At 43.6% G+C, this 24,154-nt stretch overlaps 1 protein-coding gene across 1 annotated transcript; it reads left to right on the top strand.

The window, feature by feature from the left end:
* Window positions 1-1,145: 1,145 nt before the first annotated feature.
* On the top strand, window positions 1,146-23,156 carry Poxn (paired box pox-neuro). The gene is made up of 6 exons (XM_076893854.1): window positions 1,146-1,225; window positions 8,023-8,061; window positions 13,978-14,198; window positions 21,105-21,351; window positions 22,206-22,374; window positions 22,614-23,156. Exons 2-6 carry the CDS (start codon window positions 8,049-8,051, stop codon window positions 23,128-23,130), a joined length of 1,167 nt encoding a protein of 388 aa, XP_076749969.1. The 5' UTR covers window positions 1,146-1,225; window positions 8,023-8,048; the 3' UTR covers window positions 23,131-23,156.
* Window positions 23,157-24,154: the final 998 nt, after the last annotated feature.

The raw sequence follows: 24,154 nt of genomic DNA, 5'->3' as shown, positions 1-24,154 counted from the left end.
TCGCGTCTTCCCTATGGTACGTGTTTCCCTCCTGCTCCCTCCTTTCGGTCGTCCTTCTCACCGCACGCTCGCCGGCCAACCGCAGTCGTCCAGCGCCGCGTTTGCCCTCGTCGCGGCGGACCTGCCACTCCGACGGCTACCAGGAGTAGGTGCACGCGCGCACGAGGTGCCCAAGTGCCTGGAGGAGGTCCAGGAAGAGACGGCGGAGGACACCGGTAACCGGCAACGTGTGAAGTGAACGTTACATTTGTCGATCGAGGGTTCGAAGCTTACTCGATTTCTCTCACGGACAGATCATCGAAATCGATTCGTACGATTATGATACCGATATGGTGAACTGACTGGTTCCGTGGACACGCTCCAGGGAGATCGTTTCGTTGGCGGGAACGTCTCGAACACCGTTGACAGTTGAACCGAAGGGGTGACGCGTGAAACAGATGCATGTAGTGTACATTCATTAATTGATGAAACAAGCTGATCGAGCGAATCGATGAAGAAGTGTACTGTCACACGGTGAGATTAGGCTTGCCAACAGTGGTTCCCCTTGGTGAATGAACTATCTCGATGTTTTGTGTCATCTATCGATCTCATTGTATCGTATACACCCGTAAACGATCGAGACGCAACTAGAGATTTCTGAGTGAATATAATTGAACAGAACGCAAAGAGAGATACTTCGAAGTGAGTAACAATCGTCCTCGAAGATTCGAGTGTCCCGTTCAGAAATGAGGGACGAGGAATGATGACCGTTAGCCACGGGAACAGGAAGGAAGCGTCCTGATGATATCCCGAATGAGTACCTGCTCGGGGATGACATTTAGCGCGCGTCCTACGGACGGATCGCGTTGATTGCAAGTCATTAACGAGACAATCGACGTGTCAGCCTTTGGCGACGCGCGCGCACACACACAGGATCCGAGTGAAACTCCTCGTGGTCGTCACACGTCGTAGGTGTATCATTATAGAGTCGGGTTTCACCTTGTTCCTGGCGCACGGCGCATCTCAACGTCGTGAAAGCGGAATAGCTTCCTACGACGATAAGTGTCACGGGAGATCGGTGTCTGAACGGGCGAGAATTATGGTGTCACTCCGGATCGAAGGAATAGAGGATTAGAGCGTTTCCGGAGCAGCGATTTTGCCGCCCAGAGAAGAGAGACCATCGGAAGATTCGACGTCCACCAAACAAGAGGCGGAGAAGGTGGTCCTTGCTGAGAAAAATCAACAGGTATGTGTGTGTATATGTGTTTTTACTCCTTTTTATGTAGAAAGGGCATTTTTTTATAGCTCGTATTCAAATCTTCTACAGCTTAATTGTATGCAATTTGTTGCTTCGGTTCGATTTTAACAGTGATTGCTGCATTTATCTACAAATGTCATTTCGAAAATTCCGAAGGAAATTATTGCCAATTCTTTCATTAAGGATTTCAATCTTTTGAATCGTGATTGTAATACTTGAAGGCTCCATATAAAATTTAGTTTAGAAATTGCATTTCCATGAAACTGAGCTGTCACTCTAGTATATATAAACTATGGGAACAAAAGTTATGTCCACAGTTCAACAATAAATAGGGTTACTATCATTAGGAAGTAAAATATTGAAAATTCTTCTGAAAAAGATAAGACAAGAGTGCAAAGTTAATGTTACGAGATACGAAAACACTGAAAAACGTACAACGCGATTGTGGACAAATGAAATTCTACTATCGCTCGATTCTCAGGAATAATCCTGAATGAAAAAAGGGAAGGAAGCGCGTGCAACCGCAAAATATGTACGTCCCTGCGGTTCCTCCTGCAGCGAGTCGCCTCTTCCCACTGCGGCGGCACTCGATAACCCAAAATGAAGGGTATCATCGTGCGCCCGTATGCGTGTCAATGACATAACACGAAAATCAGCGGCGCTAATTACGCGATAACGATCCACCGTTAGGGGTCCCAGCATGGCGGAGAGTAGCAGCCGCGCCGGTTCTTTCCGTCAGCGAAAGAAGAAAGGCAGAACGCCAAGCATGAACGATCGAACATTGCCCGTGTGACTACCGTCCAAAGGAGGAAGTCATGAATAACTTTATATATATAATACATATATATATTACTTATATGTAATTTATATGTGGACACACACCCTTTCGAGGTGTGTCTGTTTGTCTATGACTGAACGGCATGTCTGTGTACAGATATTTACACGTGCATATACATCAACGCATATAAATAAATACGAATACACGTTTATTCGGTTTGGATATAACGCGATAAATATTAAAGTTCCTTATAAAACACAAAGTTCTGCCGCTCTGCTTGGCCGGCGCACCGGGGGCCTCTGACACGCCATTGCTTCATTTAAAATGCAAATTCGTCCGTGTGGCGTGAACCACAGCGGCCCGAATTATTCTAATTACCCCCCTCCAGTACCTTGTCCGCCCTTTTTGCTCGTTGCTTCGCCGCGCTCTCGAAAGCTCGCACACACGCCTTCGATATATATTACGGGGAGAAAAATCGAGATTCCGCTAAATCCGTGCTTGCCCGGGCGTTGTCGATAAACCGACAAACCAAGTCGGTTGCTCCGAGTAACCTTGAGCAGCATGGCCACGAAAATGTTCACCGTACACCTCGATATTAGACGGCCGTTCGGCAAATGTCAGCCACGATACGAATTCTTTCGATGGCAATAACGAAAGATCGCATCGTATACATTTTTAATACACGTACATGTGACCCTTTAGAACGATATCTGATCAGAAGTTATACCTAACTACGTGGATATGTGTACACGGTTTAATTCCTATTTTAGTTGCCTCTTTCACTGCGCTATTCCGTATCTTAGAACTAGACCGAACATAAATTTATTTTTTCTCCCCACATCAATCTCGCACCTCTTTTTCCCCTTATTCCGCCACGGTTCTGATCACTATCGAATTTTATATTTTACAGAAAATAATGTTACATAAAGCAAATATTTTCCAGCTAAATTAAACTTAGATCTGTCCTTCTTTCCTTTTTGTTTTAGTAGTTTCGACATATCGCTTAAATACGGAACTTAAATTGATCTGGCTTCGAGATACGGTATTATATTCCAGTGGTACCAGTCAGGTTAAAATTAGAAAATTCTTCATTGTTCCAGCAAACGAAATTCTAGTTATCGCTTCTTAAACCTCGATACTTCCAAGCGCAATATCATTCATCGCGCGTTATTTGTATCTGTGTCCCCGATTTTTTTTACCCCCGTTTACAATCGAACGCGGTATTATCCCCAATCCGGGAAAGAGGAGAGGAGAAGGATATTTCTGAAAGTTGGACAAAGGAAGAGGCCAAGCCAGCAAGTAACCGCGGTAGCCATTAGCCGGTGGGTACGCAGAAACGTGTTAAAGTGTGCTAGAAACGAGCATAGATTATCGTGGGTAACGTGTTCACGATCCGAGCGAGATGTCGTGTGCATGTAGGTCTAATATATTCAGATTTTTATGGCTGGTGGCATATCGGAGATACGGCGGTCCACCCCCGTACCCCTGTCAACCCCTCGCCCACCCTGGCCACGGCATAGCGTTGGCCATGCCGGGGCAAGCCTTCGTCACACACACACACACATACACGTGCCACTTAAAGCGCGGGGTAACCTAATGAATAAACAAAAACTAGATTTCGCTTAGGGCTTACACGTAAAAGCGTGACCTTACCGTCGATTTGCCGCTGTGGTTCTCAAATCGAGCCTTTTCCGCAGCTGGACAAACTGGAGGAAAAAAGGCGCAAACTAAGATAACTATTCTAATCTTCTACTCTCGAAGCATTTCGATTGCTATTAATGCGTTTAGAATTGAAAGAAGCGTAGGTTTGCGAACTAGTATCGCTGTGAACTGGAAAGTTGGCTAACTGCATGGCCCAGAGGCGAGAGGAGTGTTCGTGTCACTCCATTTGTATTATTTTGAGATGCTGGCGGCATTGCTTTAAAACTGGTCGAATCGACGCGACGCTGCTGTATGATTCGATTCGTGAATGTTAAACCTTCGTTCGGATTAGCGAGGCTATTTGAATTCAAGTCGCTCAAGTTCGAGTAATTTGAAACTGCGCTTAGTACAGCGAAAGAAATGTATATCAATTGATCACTAAAAATTATATTGGCTCATGAATATTTTGTAAATGTGTCGATAAATAAATAATTGATCGCGAGTGAAAAAAGTAAGTTGTATCGCGTATATGATCGATGCGGTTCGAAGCTGAGCACTGTCTTCTGCAGGCGTTAATGTCACCGCAACCATTTGGTATTCCTATGCTTCCAAATCGTTGGAATCTGTTATTTCGTACTTCAACTTCGTTGAATGTTATAAATTAATTGTAAAAAATTTTTGGCTTATAAAAATGGAAATAAAACATATTTCAATAGGAAAAGTTACCAAGAATAATACTCAACAATGTTTAAGACACACTGTCAGGGATAGAGTAAAGTAATATTCACAAGCATGCATATTCGTAAAATAATTCTATCAAGAATGAATGTAACTATCAAGTTGCAAAGCGAAACATAAAAGATTTAACCAATTCTTTTACGTTATATAACACGTTTCTCCCCATTCCATCTAAAAGGAAACGATTCGAGATTTTTTTCGTACGCAGCACGAAAGGGATTGGATTCGATTGGAAAAAATTCCAACCGGTGAGTTTCTCATCGAACAGCGGCCAGGGCACAATAAAATATCCCCGTAATGAGGATTGAACGATTATTATAAATCAAACAGGGCCGGCGACGCGGATCGTTCGCCGCATTTCTCGCGCGCCACGTGTTTTGCCGGTGTTACCCTCTCGTGAACACGTGTCCCGCCTCCTGACTTTACTTCTTTCGCTCCTCGGCTGTCCTTCTCCCCGTCCGCGCGCGGTACGTGCAAAAGTGACATACGAACCGAACGCCGCGGACTCTCCGACACGCTGAATTTTTCTCCTCTTCGCAAGGGGGCCGTGGTGAATTTCTTTCGGCCGCGCTATGATACCGATGTTTCAATTACCGCTGCCTTGCCCGAAACTCGTACCCAACGGCTTGTCGAACGCCTCTGCAAAAAAATAACCGGGAGGCTGGGCGCGTGTAAAAGTTTCAGAAACAATAAAATTGAACGGGTGGCTAGCGGAATTTTAATCTGGGCGGAAAGTCTGTTCGAATTTCAAAAAATGAAAAAAAGAAATAGTCAAAGAGATTAAATTAATTATTACATATGTATCGAAAATTATATTTTCGGACATAAACATCGCTGATTCGATTTCGTGATCGGTGTATGGAAATTAGAAGAGTTATTCGTTCTAGGAAATTGGAAATTCTGTTAGTAAATGAATAATGTCATCGTAGTGAAAACTGAGATGAAAATAGTGTGGGTTGTGGCTTTTGAAAAGGATTTTGCAAGAAAGTCAGTCTAATTAAATTAATACGTATCGTTTTGCGCCGTCCTTTACGGACGTCCCCGTGTCGCGGAGGGAAATAAAAAGGACCGTTGTTTCGTCCAACTGCGAACCGCAACTACTGCTTTAACGAGTACCGCTTGACACCTTGAAATCTCTCCGTGATGGAATTTAGTACCCGCGAACTTTACAAACACCATATACGTAGGATCGGGTTTTTCGACGGTGATCGTCGACGCCGTAATAACTTTGTACCGTCAATTTTCCAGGTCTTTGCGTGGACGCCGGACAAAAATGTTCAGCCCGTTTTTTCGTCGGACGGCAACCCGTATACGACATTCTCGATTTCTTGCCAATCTCGAATTTTCGCCGATACTTACGCGGTACTGGTTTCGCGTGCACTTTTCTTCTCTCTAGATATATGTACGTATGATAATTTAGATTCGAGAGACAAACGGTGAGATTATGAAAATGTTCAAAGGTTGCTGCAATTATCAGATTGTTGAAATTTTTTAAAAATAACAAATATATAAAACCAGTAGATGGACAGAAAAAAAAGAAGTGTAGTCGAACGGCTCAAAAAGAAACGAGACACAAACGAAAAAAATCGGGGACACAACTCGGCTCTATAACAAGACTCATTCAGACGAATAACCGATATGATATGTATATCCTGAATAGAAAAAAGAGAGATGAAGAACATAACACGCATAGCATATAAAATTCATTGTCGGCATCGACAGTCGGCCGTAATCAATTACGTTCCTGAAGAACATGCATCAAGCTGACACGTGAAGCGGCGACACGACGCCTACGTTAACCCTGGAACGATTCGTTCCTCGATATCCTTCGAAACTAATCTAGCGGCGAATTTCGCGACAAATCAAAATCAGCATCTTCTCGAGGAAACCACAGTAACCATAATAAAAATGAGCAGCAAAATTGTAGAGACTATTCGTAGACATTCTTGCTGATAAATAAAAATGAAAAGGCTACTTACGAACTAAGAACTCGGCACGTTATCCACGGACTCATAAATCTATGCCAACACGTGTTTGTAGACAAGTCTATAAATCTGCAGGTACCATTAATATAACTGACATAATTTCTAAAATCCCCCTTATTTCGTTAATTCAGTACTCGATTGACAAATGGCAAAAATGGAACGCATTACCTTTGCAAAGAAGCCCTGGCGTGGAACGACTGAGACGGCTAGCCCAGTGACAGTAGGAAATAGCGCGGCGTTCGGAGAGTTTCCATAAGAAAAGTTCCATAACAGAGCAAGAAGAATAAATCCGTCGATAGCGCGACCGTGCAGCCGCGTAACGTGTAATAGTTACATCAGATTAGGGTAGCCGGAGCGAGCGTGTAAGCAGGCTTAATGCGTGGGTAGGCATCGAGTGGTTGGTTGGGGTGAGGTTGGTGTTCGTTGCACGTAGCCGTGCGGAATACACCTGAAATTGTTGTGCGCGGTTCACAGACACAGCTACCTGGCCATTTGCTCCGCTACCTCGACGGAGACCTCGACACGAACAAGGCGAGGGTAACGACGAGGAAGCAATGGGGGAGAAGGACGGAACCGGCGGGGGTAGGGGTGGTTTGGTAATCGCGCATTAATTTGCATCACAAAGTACACGCCACCCGCTACGCTACGCACGCATTCCACGTAGTTTTCCGCTACCGTTCGATCTCTTTAGAGTTCTCAAACCGTCGCCGCGGCTTGTCACACCCACCCGTTTACTCTCTCAATATCAAATCACCGCAGATTTCCTCCTCCAAGTGAAATATCTTTCTTTCAACGACTACCCACTGATGATTTGCGTTAACCGCTCGGTGGTTCGATGCTCGTCGTTTCGCGAATATCAGATACCGAAATGATACATACTTAATTTTATTTCAATTACTTAAATAACCCTATCAGTATCTAAATGAAAGATTTCAGTGTACGCGTTCAATGCATCGAGAGTGTGTAGAGTGGTTATGATTCATGGGATATCCAAATGGCAGATTCTTATTGTGGATGGATTGTTCGATTAGAGACAGCCACGTATCTTTGATACGTGTTCGAATGGTACAATTTTAGAGGAATTTTTTAAGTATAATGATGGGGGCAGAGAGGGAGGAAAATTTCTTTAGGGGTGGTAATAGAAAATTTACACGAACTACCACGAATTAATTATAAACGCTACAAGATTCACTTAGAAATTCCTCGATGACTTTCGCATCGAATTTCACGGTGACTTCGCGAGGCTGTCGTCGCATAAAATCGGCGATACGTGCACCGATTGCGAATTATCGAGAGTTCAGGAGGGGGTTCAATTTCAACCGCGATTACGGTATTTTCATGGAATGAGAGTCACGGCCCGGTAGCGATAATAATTCGCCGCGTGGTACGGTTGCATATTTAAGGGTTGCCATGTCAAGCGTCAAGCGCGCCCTTTGAATACATTTAAATTCATTAACAGTAAAGGCTATGTTCCCGTAAACCGCGCCGCACACATGCGAGCCCAAGTATCGTACGAAAATGTATGGGCATCGTTGTGCTGTAAAACGGACCAACCTGCCCGCTATTTAATTGCGTGCCGTAAAGAATCGATCGATGATTGCAATGATCTACATTATAATGAACCGCTCTCCTTTCTGTTGCAGATTATCACGAAAATCCCTGGATCAATATGCCGCATACAGGTGAGTGCGATCATGCCCGTTTCTGTCTCTTTTGCACGTACGCAGATCATTTGGAAAAGAAATTACCTAATTCTCTTGGCAATCTCTTTACCTGTACAATATCTATTAAAACTTTGTCAAAATCGTCAAACATTACTCAGCGATTAATTTGAAAACTCCACGTTCGTAAAAATCTACTCGAAGCAATGAACTCGCGAGGAGATCACGATCACACGTGTCCTCTCCATCAACCACTCGAGAACGCTTCCTGATTATCCGAACGTGACATTAACAAAAGTCATCTACGCCGACCAAAGAGCGTTTCTTACAGTCTCATTAAAATTCAAAATCCACGGCAAACAAGAAACGAGCATCGACCGAACGAGTCGGAGCGGAGAGTATTAGCGGACATATAAGCCGGACATATTAGCGGCACTGATACGACACGCTACTTACACATAGACCCCAGCTCTCTCTGGTTTATGCAACGGCTCCTGTCAGCCTCCCGTCGTTATCGTTTCTTGGACATTTAGCACGAGGTCAGCCACCGTCGGCGAGATCAGAAGACGAACCGATCCGTCCTGGGCGAACGTTAGTCAAAATTAAAATCGCTCCCTCTCCCTGGTCTTTCCATCGCCTTGCGCGTCTTTCGACTCGAGGTTCTCCACGCGAACGATTGCTGGGCTCCAGGCAATCGGATAAATTACGATTTGGAAGCCAGTTTGACAGTAATTCACCAAGAATTTTATGCGGCAGATCGAGAGCCAAGATCTATGGACCCGTTATTAAACAACTTTAATTACATCGCGATGTCCAGATCTTCTGGTCTCTTTGGGTACATCTTGGTCAACGGTGAACCTCTTAGTTTCGTTGGCGAACCGTTTAAGTAGATTGGCTTGTTAGAATCTTTAAGTAGGTTAGCGAGGTATTCAGGTTAAAACCTTCGAATGGTTTCAGAATTGTTTGGAATTCTATCGTTAAGTGAATTTTTGGAGGGAAGGAAGAGCGCGTACGTATCAGTGATTAGACAGACCAGATGTCCCACATTCCATTGTAAAACATCAGACCATTTGATTATACGTTAACTTATTTCGATCGTAGCCCTAATTCCTATTAACACCCTATTAGTCAATACAGGTGCAATCGACCGACATCCTCGTTCAGTCCTCAAACATCCTTGCACGTTACCAAGTCAACTATCCTATTCGTCAACGAGACGAGCAGCTCAACAGCTCTGAAGAGAGTCGTACCAAAAACCGGTAGGCATCGCACGTACATTTCAATTACGAGATCCGCGACGTACGATCTAGAATCCGCTTCGGACAGAATCGCATCGCGTGTCCCTCGTATGCGACGAAGAGAGGAAGAGGAAGGGAGAAAAAAAATCTGTTAGCGTGGATAGATCGTGATTACAGGTAGGCAGGTGTATAGTTTGGTTAAGGCCTAAATGGCAAGCGTGATAGCGATCGGACGCTGGTCCGCATTAGTCCGCTAATTCCACACTAACCATTACTACGTATCCAAAGATACAACCCCTCAGCTCTCCCGCGTAGAAGCCATTGTATGAATATTTCCTTACTCCAGTCGCTTGCTTACAACGTTACGTGTTGACACGCGCAGACAACATTTTGGATATTCCATTTTTTCTTCTTCCTACCCGCTCCTCTTCCTCTCGCAATTAGTACCTATTATCTCTGTCTTGGTCTTATCTATCATATTCAGCTTCTCATCAGGGATTTTCGCCCTCAGCGTAGCATACGAGCAATTAACGTTGTATACCAGTGATTCTTGGTTATCACGATTCGCGTCTATGCAGTTTCCTTGAATATTTTTTTAACATGAAGCATATAATGTTTGCTAGTTGTTTTCTGACTTCTGTGAGGGATCTGCCCCACAACTTCACGCGACTAAGAGAACCAGCTGCACAAAAAATCATGATTAAATTACGGTAGATCTTTTTGTTCCAAACAAGAAGAATCGTAGAGAAGAACCTCGCGTTAATTGTTCGAATATTGAATGTTACGCCTCTTCTTGTACCCCAGTTTTTGCATCCGGATCGAGCGCGGCTCCGTTGGACGATCTTCACGCTCGATAAATTCGCACCTTTGCCGGCGGTGGGGACGCGAGCGAGCCGCGGGAATCCGACATTTATTCGCGCAATTTCGCGTTTCGCCCTGAGATTTTTATAAAGATAAGGAGAACAACTTCCTGCTCGGTTTTTGCCGTAATAATAATTTGGCCCGCACTCGGTCGTGTCGGTTTGTCGCTGTTTCTGGTCCCTGCGTAATTTCTGTCCGATCCGCGCGGCGTGGAACAGGAAGCGACGATCTTTTTATCTTTTTATCGCGTAGCGCCGAAATTAAAGAGGGGCGAAAGAAAAAAGAAACAGAAAACGAAAGGAGAGAGAAGATGCGCGGGGAATGCGTGCGAGAAAAGGGTAAAAAGAGTGACAGGGTGAAGCGAGGGGGGGTCGTACATGCGACATGGTTTTTAAGGAGGTGAAATAATAATTGCCGATAAGGCAAAATAAATCGTTAACCCGAACTGTCGGATACCGTCGATGAATAACGAAGCATCGACACGCGAGAATTTTTCCCCTACCTCGCACCCTACTTTTTTTACTGTAATTTCTTCGTAATAACGTGCTGAAAAGTTTGTCGCCGCTGTTAAAGGGGCCATCTTAAATCATCCTCCAAGGAGAGCTTCTTCGGCATGCGTGTTTCTCTTATTACTATCGAGCCGATTTTTGGACGTTTTTCTTCTTCGTAATTACCGATCCGGATCATTGGACGGGGACGTCGACGAACGTGTAATTTACGTAACTGTAAAGGACGATACTTTGAGCGGGTGATTTTTTTCTTTTCGTCATTCTTTTCCCCCGCGAGAATTGATTGGTATAAAGCACCGGTTATAATTTATTCCTATGGCTATAATTTATTATGCGACACTTATCGGTTGCTATTAATAATCGTCAATCGCTATATGACGTTGATTTCCATAAACAGACTAGATCATTTATATCCACTAAGAAGTTACCTTTTATCTTAATTTTAGAAAAATATTTTTGGTTAAATTAAAATCTTAATTCCTCGAATTATTGGCAATATTATTAGCAATTGAGTTATTAATTTATTACAAAGGAGGATTAAACTTTGAACAATACACCTGCATGAGTTGAACTATCTTTAGTGTTCAGAGTATCACGCGTGTACTTTACGTTCATCAAAAGAGTAAACAGAGCACAGCATATCATTAGTTCATTCAGGGATCGATTATCGGAATCTGCACAAAATTTCAGGCTCCGCTGACAATTATGCCGTTAAGCCATCGTCGGCTACCGAAAATGGCCGGAGAATTAGGGAGCTCCCGTGGCTTGGTAAGCCGCAACAAATTTATAGGGACTTTAATATCGCGAAACTGTTTAGCCTTTTCCTTCGTTTGCACGATTCAAAAGAAAAAGAGAAAGATAGGAGAGAAACTTTATTCCGCTTGTGGTTTCATGGATACCGGCCACGGTCCGCTTGTGATCCTTAACGCGTAGATATAAAATTGATGATCGATTGACACTTTTATTTCGATCATCGGCGATTTTACGATCTATTTTATGATCGTCCAACGGGGACAGTTGTGTGGCTCACTGCGATTATATTCTCGCATGCTCCGTTTCGTATTTTCTTGGTGAAAGTGTCAAAAGAATCAGCCACATCGAATTATTATCGAAGTTTACTTGGTTGTGTTCAAAATTTAAATACTGAAAAGGACCAGAAACTTTGTTCATTTCGATTGAAGATTTTTTTGTGACAAGATGTATCAAATTAATAATTTAATTGTAACGTTACTTAATTATGTTATATATCCGATGGCAGAAAGTGTCCAAACTCCAAATTCCTACTTTCGTAATAAGACACTTAAAGCACCACAAACGACGCGACCAGCCACGATAACGCTATTACGTCTCCGCTTTGCTTTAATTATTCAAAATCTTCACGCGTAACAACCTTCACTTCGAACCTGCGACGCGGTTGTAAAGATAAAAATTACGAGTAGCGAAGGATCACGCGAAACAGTTGCTCGAAACGTCGACTAGGTCGGTTTCATTCTCCTCCAATCGAAGGTTTCAGCAGCTGCCTGACCGTGAAATCTTAAACTGTGTCCTTAGCCGAACTCTGTTTCAGCCGCGAAACAAATTATGATAATTCCATCTGGAGGGCGATAATTTTATCTACCGTCGGATTGCCTCGTTTTTCACTCTTGACACTAGGCAGCGAAACAACGCAGTGGCCTATAAAATGCTTCGAGGATATAAAAATGAACGGAGATTAAGCAACTTTGAAAATTCCCGGCTATGAGGATCCATCGATTCGCCTATCATTTCTGCGCATATTAAAAGTCCCCAGGATCCGTCCATTTGTTCCTAACGATTATAAGGTAACTGCTTTACTTCCGGTACTAAATGATGCCGTTCAAAAGCAGTTTAATATTTTATACCGCAGATGCGTTCTGGAAATTAATCGAACGACCGCAGACTGATTCGCCATGGATGTGCTTAGAGGAGATTATCATTTATTCGACTAGAAGGTATAGCATTATTAAGCTTTAACCGTCGACAGGTTAGCTTTATGTTTCGCAATAAAACGTCTCACAGTAAAATCGAAATTCTTGTGATGGAAACAGACAAAAATAATAGTAATAATTTATTTCGGCTATTATTGTGAAAAACGTTAGTTCAGAAAAATTCGTCCTGTCGTAATTCAGAAAGAAATTAAAATCAGCGCGCGATAATTTATCCTATGTTCGTATTCACTTAGTACATGTATAGTCGAAGAAAGGCCCATCGCTCGAGATGAACTTCGCAGGAAGCATCTTCCGTTCCCTGCAATTAAATAAGAAAATACCACGTGAAAATCGTAACCGCCCGAGGAAAGCCTACTTTGTAGCAATTAAAACGAACAGAATCTCCACCGTGAGAGTAACAATTACACCACGCCTTTGGCGGATGTTAATGGTATCAAAAATCCAACGCGCTTTATCTTGTCGGGCATCGAGTGGTTAGTAACCGCGAAACAGTGCAAAATGAACGGTGTGCGTTTATGAAGCAACGACGGGACGCGTTACAGGGACGAGGCAAGGGGAGGGTACGCGTTATCCCCGTGCAGTAATTTTATTTCGCGTTGAACGCGTGAAAAATTGTTAAGAACAGTAATTCGAGGGACCGATCGAGGGGACGGTTTGAAAATTAGCGGAAAACAATTTCGATGAGCATCGGCGTTCCTTTTTCTACTTCTTGCCTTCTTGCTGAACATCCGCCGGCGGAACAGGAGATAATTATACGCGTCTCCGTCTGGCCTTTTCAGGCGCATGTAAGAATGTCGGAATGACGATTCGCCTCCTTTTCCCCGTTTTTTCTTCCTCTGTGTTTGTCCTCGACATCCGACATGCCAATATTATTAGAGGGCCAGGGAAAGAGCATCTGCCCGGCGCTCCACCCAAACTCGTGTACGCGCTATTAGCAGATTATTGCTGTTCCACGTGCTTTCGGAAGGCAAAAATTCGGCCGGGCACACCTGCGTCTTCGAAATACCTTCAATCTTTTCGTTCCGTTGACGGCTAATGATTTAATTCGATCGATACCACTGGAAATTCCTTTCGTTAATTCCTCGAATACCATCGCTGCGGTAAAAACGTGTAAACGTCCTCTTATAAACACATTTAACCAGATACGGAGCGATATACGCGATGGTGATTAGTATTTGCATTACGGTGGAGTGATTAATTAAAATTTTATATAGTTTCAACGGAAATCAGGAAGCGTTACTTTACGAGCTAATTCTATTTTATATTATAGAATAACTATTTAAAAATTCGTTATGCATGCGCGTAAGAAATAAAGATAGCTGGGTTGAACTGCATTAAATGAAAGCATTTAATTATTTTCAGGTCAAGCGGGGGTTAATCAATTGGGCGGTGTATTTGTTAACGGAAGGCCATTGCCCGACTGCGTTCGACAAAGAATCGTGCAACTCGCTTTAGTCGGCGTGAGACCTTGCGACATTTCACGGCAACTCCTCGTCTCCCATGGGTGTGTCTCGAAAATCCTCACGAGATTCTATGAAACAGGAAGCATTCGACCCGGAAGCATCGGAGGAAGCAAAACGAAAGTGAGTAGTTGAACAATTCTTATCGACAATGTAGTTGCATCCGTTTTATTAACCCTCTAACTGGGGGATATCCGAATGATACTTGCATCTTATTTAAATTACCCCTAACATCACCAGTATCGCGCATAAACGCGTCAAGATATAGCTTCAAAGTTCGCGTGACGTCGAACAATACCGAAACACCTCACGATCGGTCGTCGATGGTAAAAATGAAAATTCCATCGCTACAGAAATATTCACGATTCGTTTCAACCCCTTTGCTGGTGCGCTGCAAGACTTTACCACGCAATTACACGATACCACCGCGTAAACGAGAAAGGAAGAAAGAGAGTAGGGGTACAAAAAGCGTAATAAACGGAGGATGTGTGCGTTATGGGGCGGTGACACTGATGAGAGGAGGCGAGAGACGCGAGCGCGCAAAAGTCGTCGGCCGGGAGCACGGCGCTGATGTGATTTTAAGTAAGGGCTGCGTTCGCCCGACAGTGCTCGCAATTATCCAAACACCTTGCAGCGGCGTGCATTTGCATAATTTCATGGGTTTGCACGGTCGCTCTTCTTGCGCTCGCGCCACAAACCGCGTGTCGCCTCAGAATTATCGGCGCACGGTGTACGATCCCGGACACCGCGCAGTAATCATTCGGAGAACGCTCAGGGAATCGCGGGACGATCGTAAAACCGATCGTTTCGACGAAAAAACGAGTCGAATTAGACGCACTTAGCGATCCTTTTAGGGGCCGTTTTCGAGCGCGAAAATTGAATTCCGCTGGCCCTGTGCACACAGTCGCGTCGTCCCCGTGCCAGATATGCCGAGGCGCGTACAATTTGAATTTTAAATTCTTTGTTTACGAGACGGTCGATGGACTCCCTCGATTCGCGATATTAACGAGCTACCCTCAGGCCAAATCGATCTGTCGTTTATAATAGAATCGGTGACACGAGAGCAAGTCGAGTCCGAGCATTTATATTCCGATGAGTACCATCCGACCAGACGGATGTCTTAATGACGGAATTTCGCTAATGGCTTTCCTTGCATACAGGTACCTGTGTAACCGCTCGTTTTTATCATTGCGTTGCACCAGCATCTGTGGTGCCGCTATTACACGTGAATTTAACATACGGAGGAAAAAAAAAGGAACATCGCTCGCGTTCCTATATTTACTTTAATTAGTATACGCGTGTTCTTTGAACATTTTGAGGTATTAACTTTTCAATGAGTGTTGGTAATGTTTTGGAGAATTAATAAACGATGTTTCTACATAGATGAAGAGCAATGCGATAGGGAAAATGACGGATTAACGATTTCCGATGGGACGCGTTCGACGAGCAGAGATTGCGAGGGGTGGGTGGTGATCTTCGACCAGACGGATCCTTCGCGATGGTACCCCGTGCGAACGCCATCGAGAGCCCGCCGGTGGGCACTCGTGAAAAAAGACAAGAAGCGACAGAAAAAAGAAAGGATCCGCGTTGTATTACACGCGTGACGTCACTAATGACAATATAATTGCACGCTACCAACATGGTGAACGTTCGTACGATGCGCCCGTGCGGGAACTCGCGCGATCCCCGCGCGTTTCAGCTTAATGAATTTATTTTAATAACGGCCAGGCCTGCTCGTGCATCGACCTCCTCGCGGGGAATTGCGCTGCTTCTTCTGCTTCTCCGCCTTGCGCCGCCGCGTAGAAACCTGAAGAGGATATTTAAATTCTGACTGTGCCCGAGGACGATTACGAGCGCATGTAAACGATCGTCATCAGCGGCCATTATCGTGGCGTGTTCGTTTTGGTACCGCGGCGACGCCAAAATAGTCGAGCCGCCGGATATTGCGTTTCTCCAGTTTCCATCGCAACCCTCGGCTTCCCGACGACTCACTTCCTCGCGAGTAATGCAGAGAATAAGTTGGATGCGTTGCTCTTATAAAAGATGTTTGCGCTTGCGACGAAACCGATTCAGAGGCACCTGGTTACCTCCTTCCCAAATGGGAACGAGTGCTCTGCTTGGTGATTTCAATGCTTGTAGAAACGGCCTTTTGCTAGGATGTGCTACAGAACGAGTATATATGAGATTGTGGTTTCGCATGCAACTTTTTTCTTCGTATCCAAGATTTTGGTTTTCTAATGAAAATTATTTAAAATCTACACTTATCCCGATATTATGTCGTTTAATTCTTTAAAAATGTGTATATATTAATTCGATCATCATGGGAAACTGAAAAACTCAAGGGTGTTGGAAAATCTTCATTGAATATTAACTACGCTTATAAAAGACTTGCACAACTGAAATCTCTTGAAACTTTTAATTGTAGGAGAGTGTTCATAATTGATCGTAATGAATACGAGCCGGGGAACTCTTAATTACACGGTGGCTTTAATCTGATTGCCCCCTCCCGAAAGCTACTTTGAACTTTGCCCGCGCCGAACGTCCATTAAAAGTTGTCGAACATTTTTGCAAAGTAACGGAAAATAAGTGTAGACCGTCGATTAAAAACCGCGGACGCCCGTTTCGGGCGTGCAGTCTCTTTAAAGGAGAATCCGGCAGATTTAATCTTGCCGCACGAAGTAGTTCGAGTCGTTGATATGTCAGACGTGTCTCGCGTTAAGCTCCGCTTGGAACGTAAGCGGTATTCAACTGTGAAGAATGAACATTTTTCTTTAACATTCGAACCTGAGAGCCAGGAGAATACGATAGTGTTAGCTTTTTTAGAAAAGGAAGTTTAGCAACTAAATTTTACATAATTTTAATTTAATTGAGTAATATTTTGTCGCAGCGATACGAACGAAGCGTACTCGATAAGTTGGGATTCAAAAAAGGAAAAGGAAATGATCGATGAACCTGCAGATTATAAATAGTCTCTACGAATTACAAATTACGAGCAAAAATTATATATCAGCCAAGCGTAGTTCGATTAAATTGATCGACCGTGGTCGCAGCAGTGAGTTCCAAGAAATCCGTCACGGTTGTTAGTCGGGGCCCAATTATTTTCCAATCGACCGGTTAATTCGCGAATTAATTGTCGAACTATCCGTCGATCTACACGTGTTCTCGGGGTAAGTCAACGGGAGGTGTGCGGCGTTTTCGAGTACCGTGTCCCAGGTAAGTACTTTCGTCCTCGTGCTCGTTATCTCCGGCTGGTGTATACGCGCTCGAAGCGGCGCGATACGCGTCAGATAATAGCGTCGCATCACGGCAGAGGAAATTGTCTCATGAAAAATGTACGCCCCGTCGAAAGTTCCGATAATAAAGTGGAACGTCGAGGAACGCGAAGAAAATCGCCGCTCGCGATCTCTCCGCTCTGACGATCCTCCCTTTCTCTTTTTTTTCCCCCCTTTCTCTGTGTTTGTTTATAACGAACGGGCCACGACTGCGCCGCCGCGTGAAATTTCTGATTACTGTTCATTTAGAGGAGGAAAACCGTACTACTCTCTCTCGTGGAATTACAAACGCGCTGTTCCTCGTCGAAGACACGCGTCGACGGAATTAATTTGCCAACCCGCGCCAGACGGTTCTACTATGATATTAGATATATGATGAAAATATAAAAATTGAAATTTATTTCTGGTTTATAGCTACAATCCATATTTTACTATAGAATAGATAGAATGGTTCCCTTTCAACACGTTTGTTCGACGGTAATGGTACACTGAATTCCATAAAATCAGCGAATACATTCGAAAGACTTCCCTCCAAGAAAACGTCATAAATATTCTCGCATGCGGACACTCATTTTCTCTTAGCGATCCCTGCTCATCGATCAAAAGCTTTTCCGTTTATCTAGTAATTAAGATCTTGCGCGACCGCGGCGATGAGTCGTGACCGTGCTTTCTGACGGATGGGTATTTATTTCCCGATGCATGATTTAGTAATAGCCGATAAAACGTCACGAGACGACGAAAACAAATAGCGAGCAATTGCACGCGCTCTCCCGCTCATCTTGTTTGCACATCGAGGCGCTAATTAATGTACCGTGTACGCGCATCGGAAACTTTCTTTCAATTACAATAAAATGAGAACCAAGAAGGCAGAACGATCACAGTCCTAAATACTTGTACACGTGTAACACTGTTAACTCTATTGTAAAATTCCGCTAAAATTGAACGAAATAAACATTCTATCAAAAGAATACAGAGTTGATAAAGTCAAACGAGATTTTGTATAACGAATCAAAATTTAAGCAACGTTATTCAATTTTCATCTGGTTCGTTTCTTTAATAAGCCAACGCGTCCGACTCTAGCGTATCTCAATATAAAAAATAATACCAACTCTGTATGCACCTCGCGATACCATCAACCTCCGGTTGATGAACAACCTCAGCGACAAATTCGTTGAAACGAAAGTGCAGCCGTCCGCCAAGAAGGAAGTCGTGGAGCGTTAACCATCGAAACGCAGCCAGCGGCCAAAATGGCGATGGTAGGCCCCGGAAAGACGTCATTACCCGTGGATCCTTCTGGTACGTCGTCTTATCATCGGGAACAATTGGAGTGACGGGTAACAGGAGCGACATCGCGCACCCCTTCGAGCGGTAATTACCGAGTTGGTCAACCTGTTCGATAGTTTACGTTATCTAACGTTTAAAGCCAGATGTCCGTACGGGGCGGTCAATTTCCTCGATGGTGTGGGCACGCACTGGTAAAAGCAGCGACGCCAACTTCGACCGGGTACCATGTGCGCGTGTATACGTGCCGGGTCGCTGAAGGGTCGGCGCGGTACGACGCGAGAGGGTAGGCATTAGGACACGTATATCGTGGGCCAGGGGTAATTGTGGCAATGACGACGGAAGTGTCAGATTAGAATCTGAGATGCTCCCGGGAGCACGCGATGCTTGTCCTAACCCCTGAAACTATTAGGCGGTCGGCCCGACGGCTGCCTCCCCTTAAACGTTCTATCCACCAGTGGTGCTCTCGTATCGGTGCCGTTCGATGAATGGGAACCAGCCACTCCTGCGATCGTGGGATATACTACGGCTCTTGATATCACGGGATGAATCGAGTTTAGACTCAAGGTTTAAAGGACGAGCAACCTCTTCCTTATAACCGGACTACCTACGAATTTAGAAACGTTGTACGAATTAATCGCGTTACAAGAGGGTTGACCGTATTTCATACTTAATTACAGCTGGTTATAGAATTATTCGAACGCTTATCTTGTATATGTATACACCGAACAACAAAATGATATTGCAAAGTCAACAATCAACGCCCGTTATTTGCAAAAAGGAATTTCTAACATGCGAAATATCAGGAGATCTTTAAAACTAGAACTTGGTAGAGACAATTAAAATTACTTGAAGAATATAAAAAAAACCTAATCGTTCGATATCGTGGACATTGAAAAAGTTTCAAAGGATCAACTCGTGCCCCCTGCGCAGAAAATGGCCCTTTCACCTACCCCACCACACCGTATCACTCTTTCCGTGTCGATGGCGTGGCAAACCCTACAGGAATCGGTGATCTCGGAAATCTGTGCACGAATAACATTTCCATCCCGTTAGCATAAAATTATCCGGGGCCCGGGCGTAACTTCATTAGCAAGTCAAATGGGACGGCGGCCAGATTGAGCACCACTGAGCCCCGCTTGTAGCCATTCAGAAAGGCCGCCGAAAAGAAACGGGACGCGTCTGCGAGGAGCAGATGAGCCCGCCTCCCTGGTAAACCGGGGCTAAACTGTAATAAAGTGCTATGCGCATTACCCACCTACCTTTTCGAACCTTCCCCCGTTATCTGATTCACCAACGCGCACCGACGAGCTTCACCTGTGAACGACATATGGCCGCCCCTGTTGCCCCTTTCGACGACACTGTGACCACTTTCGCGTTAATTTGTCGATGAGATAGCACTAACTCCCGACCGGAAGGAAAAATGACCGGGCTAATGATCGACAACGGTCATGACCACGGAACCGTTGCACCATCGAACGGTCCCTTGGGGATATGTCAACTGGCCGTGGTTTTCGGCGTTTTTAATATATTTCGCGTTCCTCCATTTTCTCACGAACGATCGCAAATACCAATTTATTTCTTATTACCGTAGCTTGTTGCGGTCTCAACTGTTTCCTAGGTTCCTTGGAAACTAAGAAGATTATTGCTCCAAATAATGGTAAAAATATTTTGCCGTATTTTAGCAACGAAAATAAGTTTACTGCTCATAAAAAAAACTAATGGACACGGCTTTTACACCGTGCAGATTTACACCTTTGGATCGGTTGGGACATAAAGATGCATGCTAACTAAAAAAAAAAGCGATCGAAGTGGAAAGTATGCTCGCAAAAAGTGGTAATAAGTATCTTTATGCGTTTTCGTATGCAACGTACGATCTCGCAGGTGTTACATTTTTCTTTCGGAAACCGTTCTTCACTTATGGTGAAGAAATCAAACACACCTCTATATTTAACCACAGGACTGTTTATCGTCAACTTATCATCGGTAAAAGTATTTAACAGTCGAGCTGAAGGAAACCAAAAAAACGCCATCGTAAAGGGGTAGAATTGATATTGGATCGATAACATCGCGTTGTATCTTCACAAGTGTCGTAGCCGTACTCAAGTTTTAAAAGTAACCGCGATATAGATCACCCCTTTTTCGAATATCAGGTGCTACATTGTAACGTAACATCTTCCACGCAATTGATTCCTTTACTTTATGTTTAATTCTCAACTTTATCTCCCTTAATTAGCTATTACTACACCAACACACAACTTTAAACTTTATTTATGATCGTTTAGCCAAACAATTATCTCTGCGAAGGCGTTGCATAACACATGTACATGTGCAGTAATTAATTCGAGGTGCCCAACTACGAAAGAACACTTAAGAATTTGATTCGAAACGTGAAGAGTTCTCGCAATTTAACTAGATTATACACTTTGAATAAAAAAGTAAAAATAAACGAGGAACATCTGCTTTTTTTTTGCAGCAAGTAGCCACCCCCACAGTGGTGAAAAAAATTCTGCGCATGAAGCAAGAACAGCCGACAATGTTCGCCTGGGAGATTCGAGAACAGCTAGCTCGTCAAGGAGCTTGCGACCCTCAAAGCTTACCCTCTGTTTCCTCCGTAAATCGGATTCTTCGAGGCGGTGGGCTTCACACCGATCACACTGGGATCGAGAATGGTTCCTCGAGCACGTACGCGTCGCAAGTTTCTTCGAACGTCGCCAACAGAGGTGAGAATGAATGATTATATCGTGTTACTTCGTAAGAGCCCCGATTACATTGTTACTTCAAAGAAGTCTCGAACCAGTTCAAGCGTCGACTCTTGCAATCGCAGAGTGTAAATGCTTGAAAACCAGCATGCAATTGTGTGTAACACGTAATCGCGTCGAAGTGTCAGTCGATCGTCAGATCTCGAACGGTCGCATCCACCGCTGAAATCGATTCGCGTCCCTGCATGTCAAACCCGGCTCATTATGCGGAGGAAAGCTGCGCTGCGAGTGCGCCATTACCGGCTAATGATCCCCTAAACATCTGTCTGTATCTCAGAATCACTGTCGGAATCTTTTGCATTATTTCTGTCTCTTTTTACGGCTCGATTCTCTGTAGGTGAAGGAAAGAGAGGAGAAACGTTGCAACGATCAGAGAGAAACAAACCGAAGGAAAAGAAGGGGAGAAGAGGAGGGCAGGGGGGGATATTGTTGGGGAAAAAAAGAAAAGGAGTTCGTAAAATACCCTGTGGCCGATTGACTCGTCAGCGATCTGCGGCCCCGGATCACCGACACGCAATCCCTTAAAGAAACTCGAAATTTGCCTCACAATTTACCTCGTTTATTCCGCAAATTGTCTAGAACGCTGCGCCCCTTTTTTCACTCTCCGAGAGGAGTTTGTGTCACGGAATTTGTGTCAGTCAGCCGTGAGACGTTCGTCAAGCTGCACGAGTTCCGCTCTTTTTAATTTTAATGCCGGCTATCGTTTTTTACACTGAAAGCGTTTCTTTGGTTTTCGATAGTACTAAATTTACTTACACCGCAACGTTGAAATTGTTAATCAAATTTACATTCAAATATTTCATTCTCGCCCCTAGATGCGCTCATGAGAACGGATTACCAACTATTTTATCCAGGAACTCTGGGACCACTGCACATTTCCACAACTTCTGGCAATACCAGCGCACCATCTTGGAACCCGAGTTTTTACTCGTCCCTTTACCAAGCAACCACGCTGCATTTGCATCACGGAATGCAATCATTCACGTAAGTTTTACCTACTTTTACTTTTGTGTATCTCTTAATTAAATTCCTCAATTTCAAATCACAGAAAGAACGAACAGCTACCAAAAGTGTCATTCGTGATCTCTGTTGGAAAACAGTACTTGTTCATTACTGTTGATAAAGAGAAACAATATTGTCAAGAGAGCAAAGAAGCAATAGCTACTTCGTTCAACTGATAGAAGCATTAGAGTGATGAAACTAATCGAAACTACCAATTCTAGATCATTAGACGTGGAACGTCTATCGGAACAGAGTGGACCAACGAACCAGGTTGACCTGAAATCCAGCTCGAGCTCAATGGCAGGCAGTGACGATTCCCTCGACAAGAGCGATCTGGACGAGAACACGGAATCGCAGGATCACTACAAAACGTTCCAGAATTCGCCGATTATTATGGAAATCGGGCAGAAGATCGGCAGCGACCGCAGCGCATTCGTGAGACACAGTATGACAGGATGCACGGGAAGCCTCGAGAATCGACAGAGTCCAACGCTAGCCACTGGCGACAAACGAAAGATACCGTCCCCGCGGATCGTGGAAACGGCAAATGAGCAGAGCAGCATGGCCAAAGAAGCGTCGGTCGAAGGAAGACCGGCGCAACCCCAGCGGAAGAAGAACCCCTATTCAATAGAGGAGCTTCTGAAGAAGGACGAGGGCAAAAGTACCCCGAACAGACCGAAATTGAGCAACATCGGTGTGGTTCAACCTTGTGGGATCATCGTGACCAAGGAAATCTGAATAACTGGGTCGGTAGACGATACTACGATGAATCGAAAGGTGGGATCTGGCGATAGTACGCGTATACTACACGTATAAAGTCGATGCACTGGATGTGTATGGAATAAACAAGATGATATTGTTCTTGGAGACAAGGGACAAAAGTTAAGAAGATAATTGCTGTATAATTGAAGATTAGAGAACGGTTAGAGAAATGATCTGGTGGATGTGAAATATGTGTGTATATCTGATACCTGTGGCTCCGTATTTTTAACTTATTGATATGTAGAAAATTTTAACTTTCCTCTTCGTTATTAATAATTTCATAGCATTTACTGCGAATACCAAATACGGCACTTTATATCTATCGTTCTTTTCAATTTTGCGAAAATATTTGATTACAGTAAAAGTATTTATAGCTTCAATATTCATCTGCAATACAATTTCCTTACTTGAACATTAAAATAAATCGCAGTAAATGTAAACGTCTTTTCTAGTTGCGCAATTATTTATATCTATATTTTATATAAGAGGCAGGGAGAGTGAGAGAGAAAGAGAGTGAGAGAGAGAGAGAAATAGAAATTCTGGAGATAAAAAATTATGAACGACATGGTTGACATGTATAAAACAAATATCAATGGATGGAAATATGGTTCCATCAAGTAGAATCAGTTATGAAAATATTTGGATTCTTTTGTAGCCAACTGCATATCAAATATAAACCCAGTGGTCAGACTTATTTATTTGCGGAAAACGACCGATGAACAGTATTTTTAAATACTGTTGTACACCTTTAATCCTTTAACTTCAAGATTAATTATAGATTTCTATGTACACGCATAAAAATGTATTTACGTAATACAATATATTTGCAAATCTACTGTAAAAAGGATAGAATTTTCTTTTTATTATTCAATTAATTATTCTGTAAAATTGAATTAATAGACTTTAAAAGGATTAAAGTGTACTCAGGAAATACACATCTGAAACGATCTATATAAGCCACACTCCTACTTCCTAAACGGAAAATGTAACATAATTTACC

Source organism: Xylocopa sonorina, chromosome 4 (genome assembly GCF_050948175.1).
Source record: "Xylocopa sonorina isolate GNS202 chromosome 4, iyXylSono1_principal, whole genome shotgun sequence".
Lineage (NCBI taxonomy): Eukaryota > Metazoa > Arthropoda > Insecta > Hymenoptera > Apidae > Xylocopa > Xylocopa sonorina.
The sequence above is the reverse complement of the archived record's forward strand: the minus strand, read 5'-3'. Positions and strand labels throughout refer to the sequence as shown.

What these genes read in the sequence shown, in the direction of transcription:
- Poxn (XM_076893854.1), top strand. An exon ending in TCGGAGGAAGCAAAACGAAA is followed by an intron (nt 14,199 to 21,104) that starts GTGAGTAGTTGA and finishes TTTTTTTTGCAG; the next exon opens with CAAGTAGCCACCCCCACAGT. An exon ending in CACGGAATGCAATCATTCAC is followed by an intron (nt 22,375 to 22,613) that starts GTAAGTTTTACC and finishes TACCAATTCTAG; the next exon opens with ATCATTAGACGTGGAACGTC.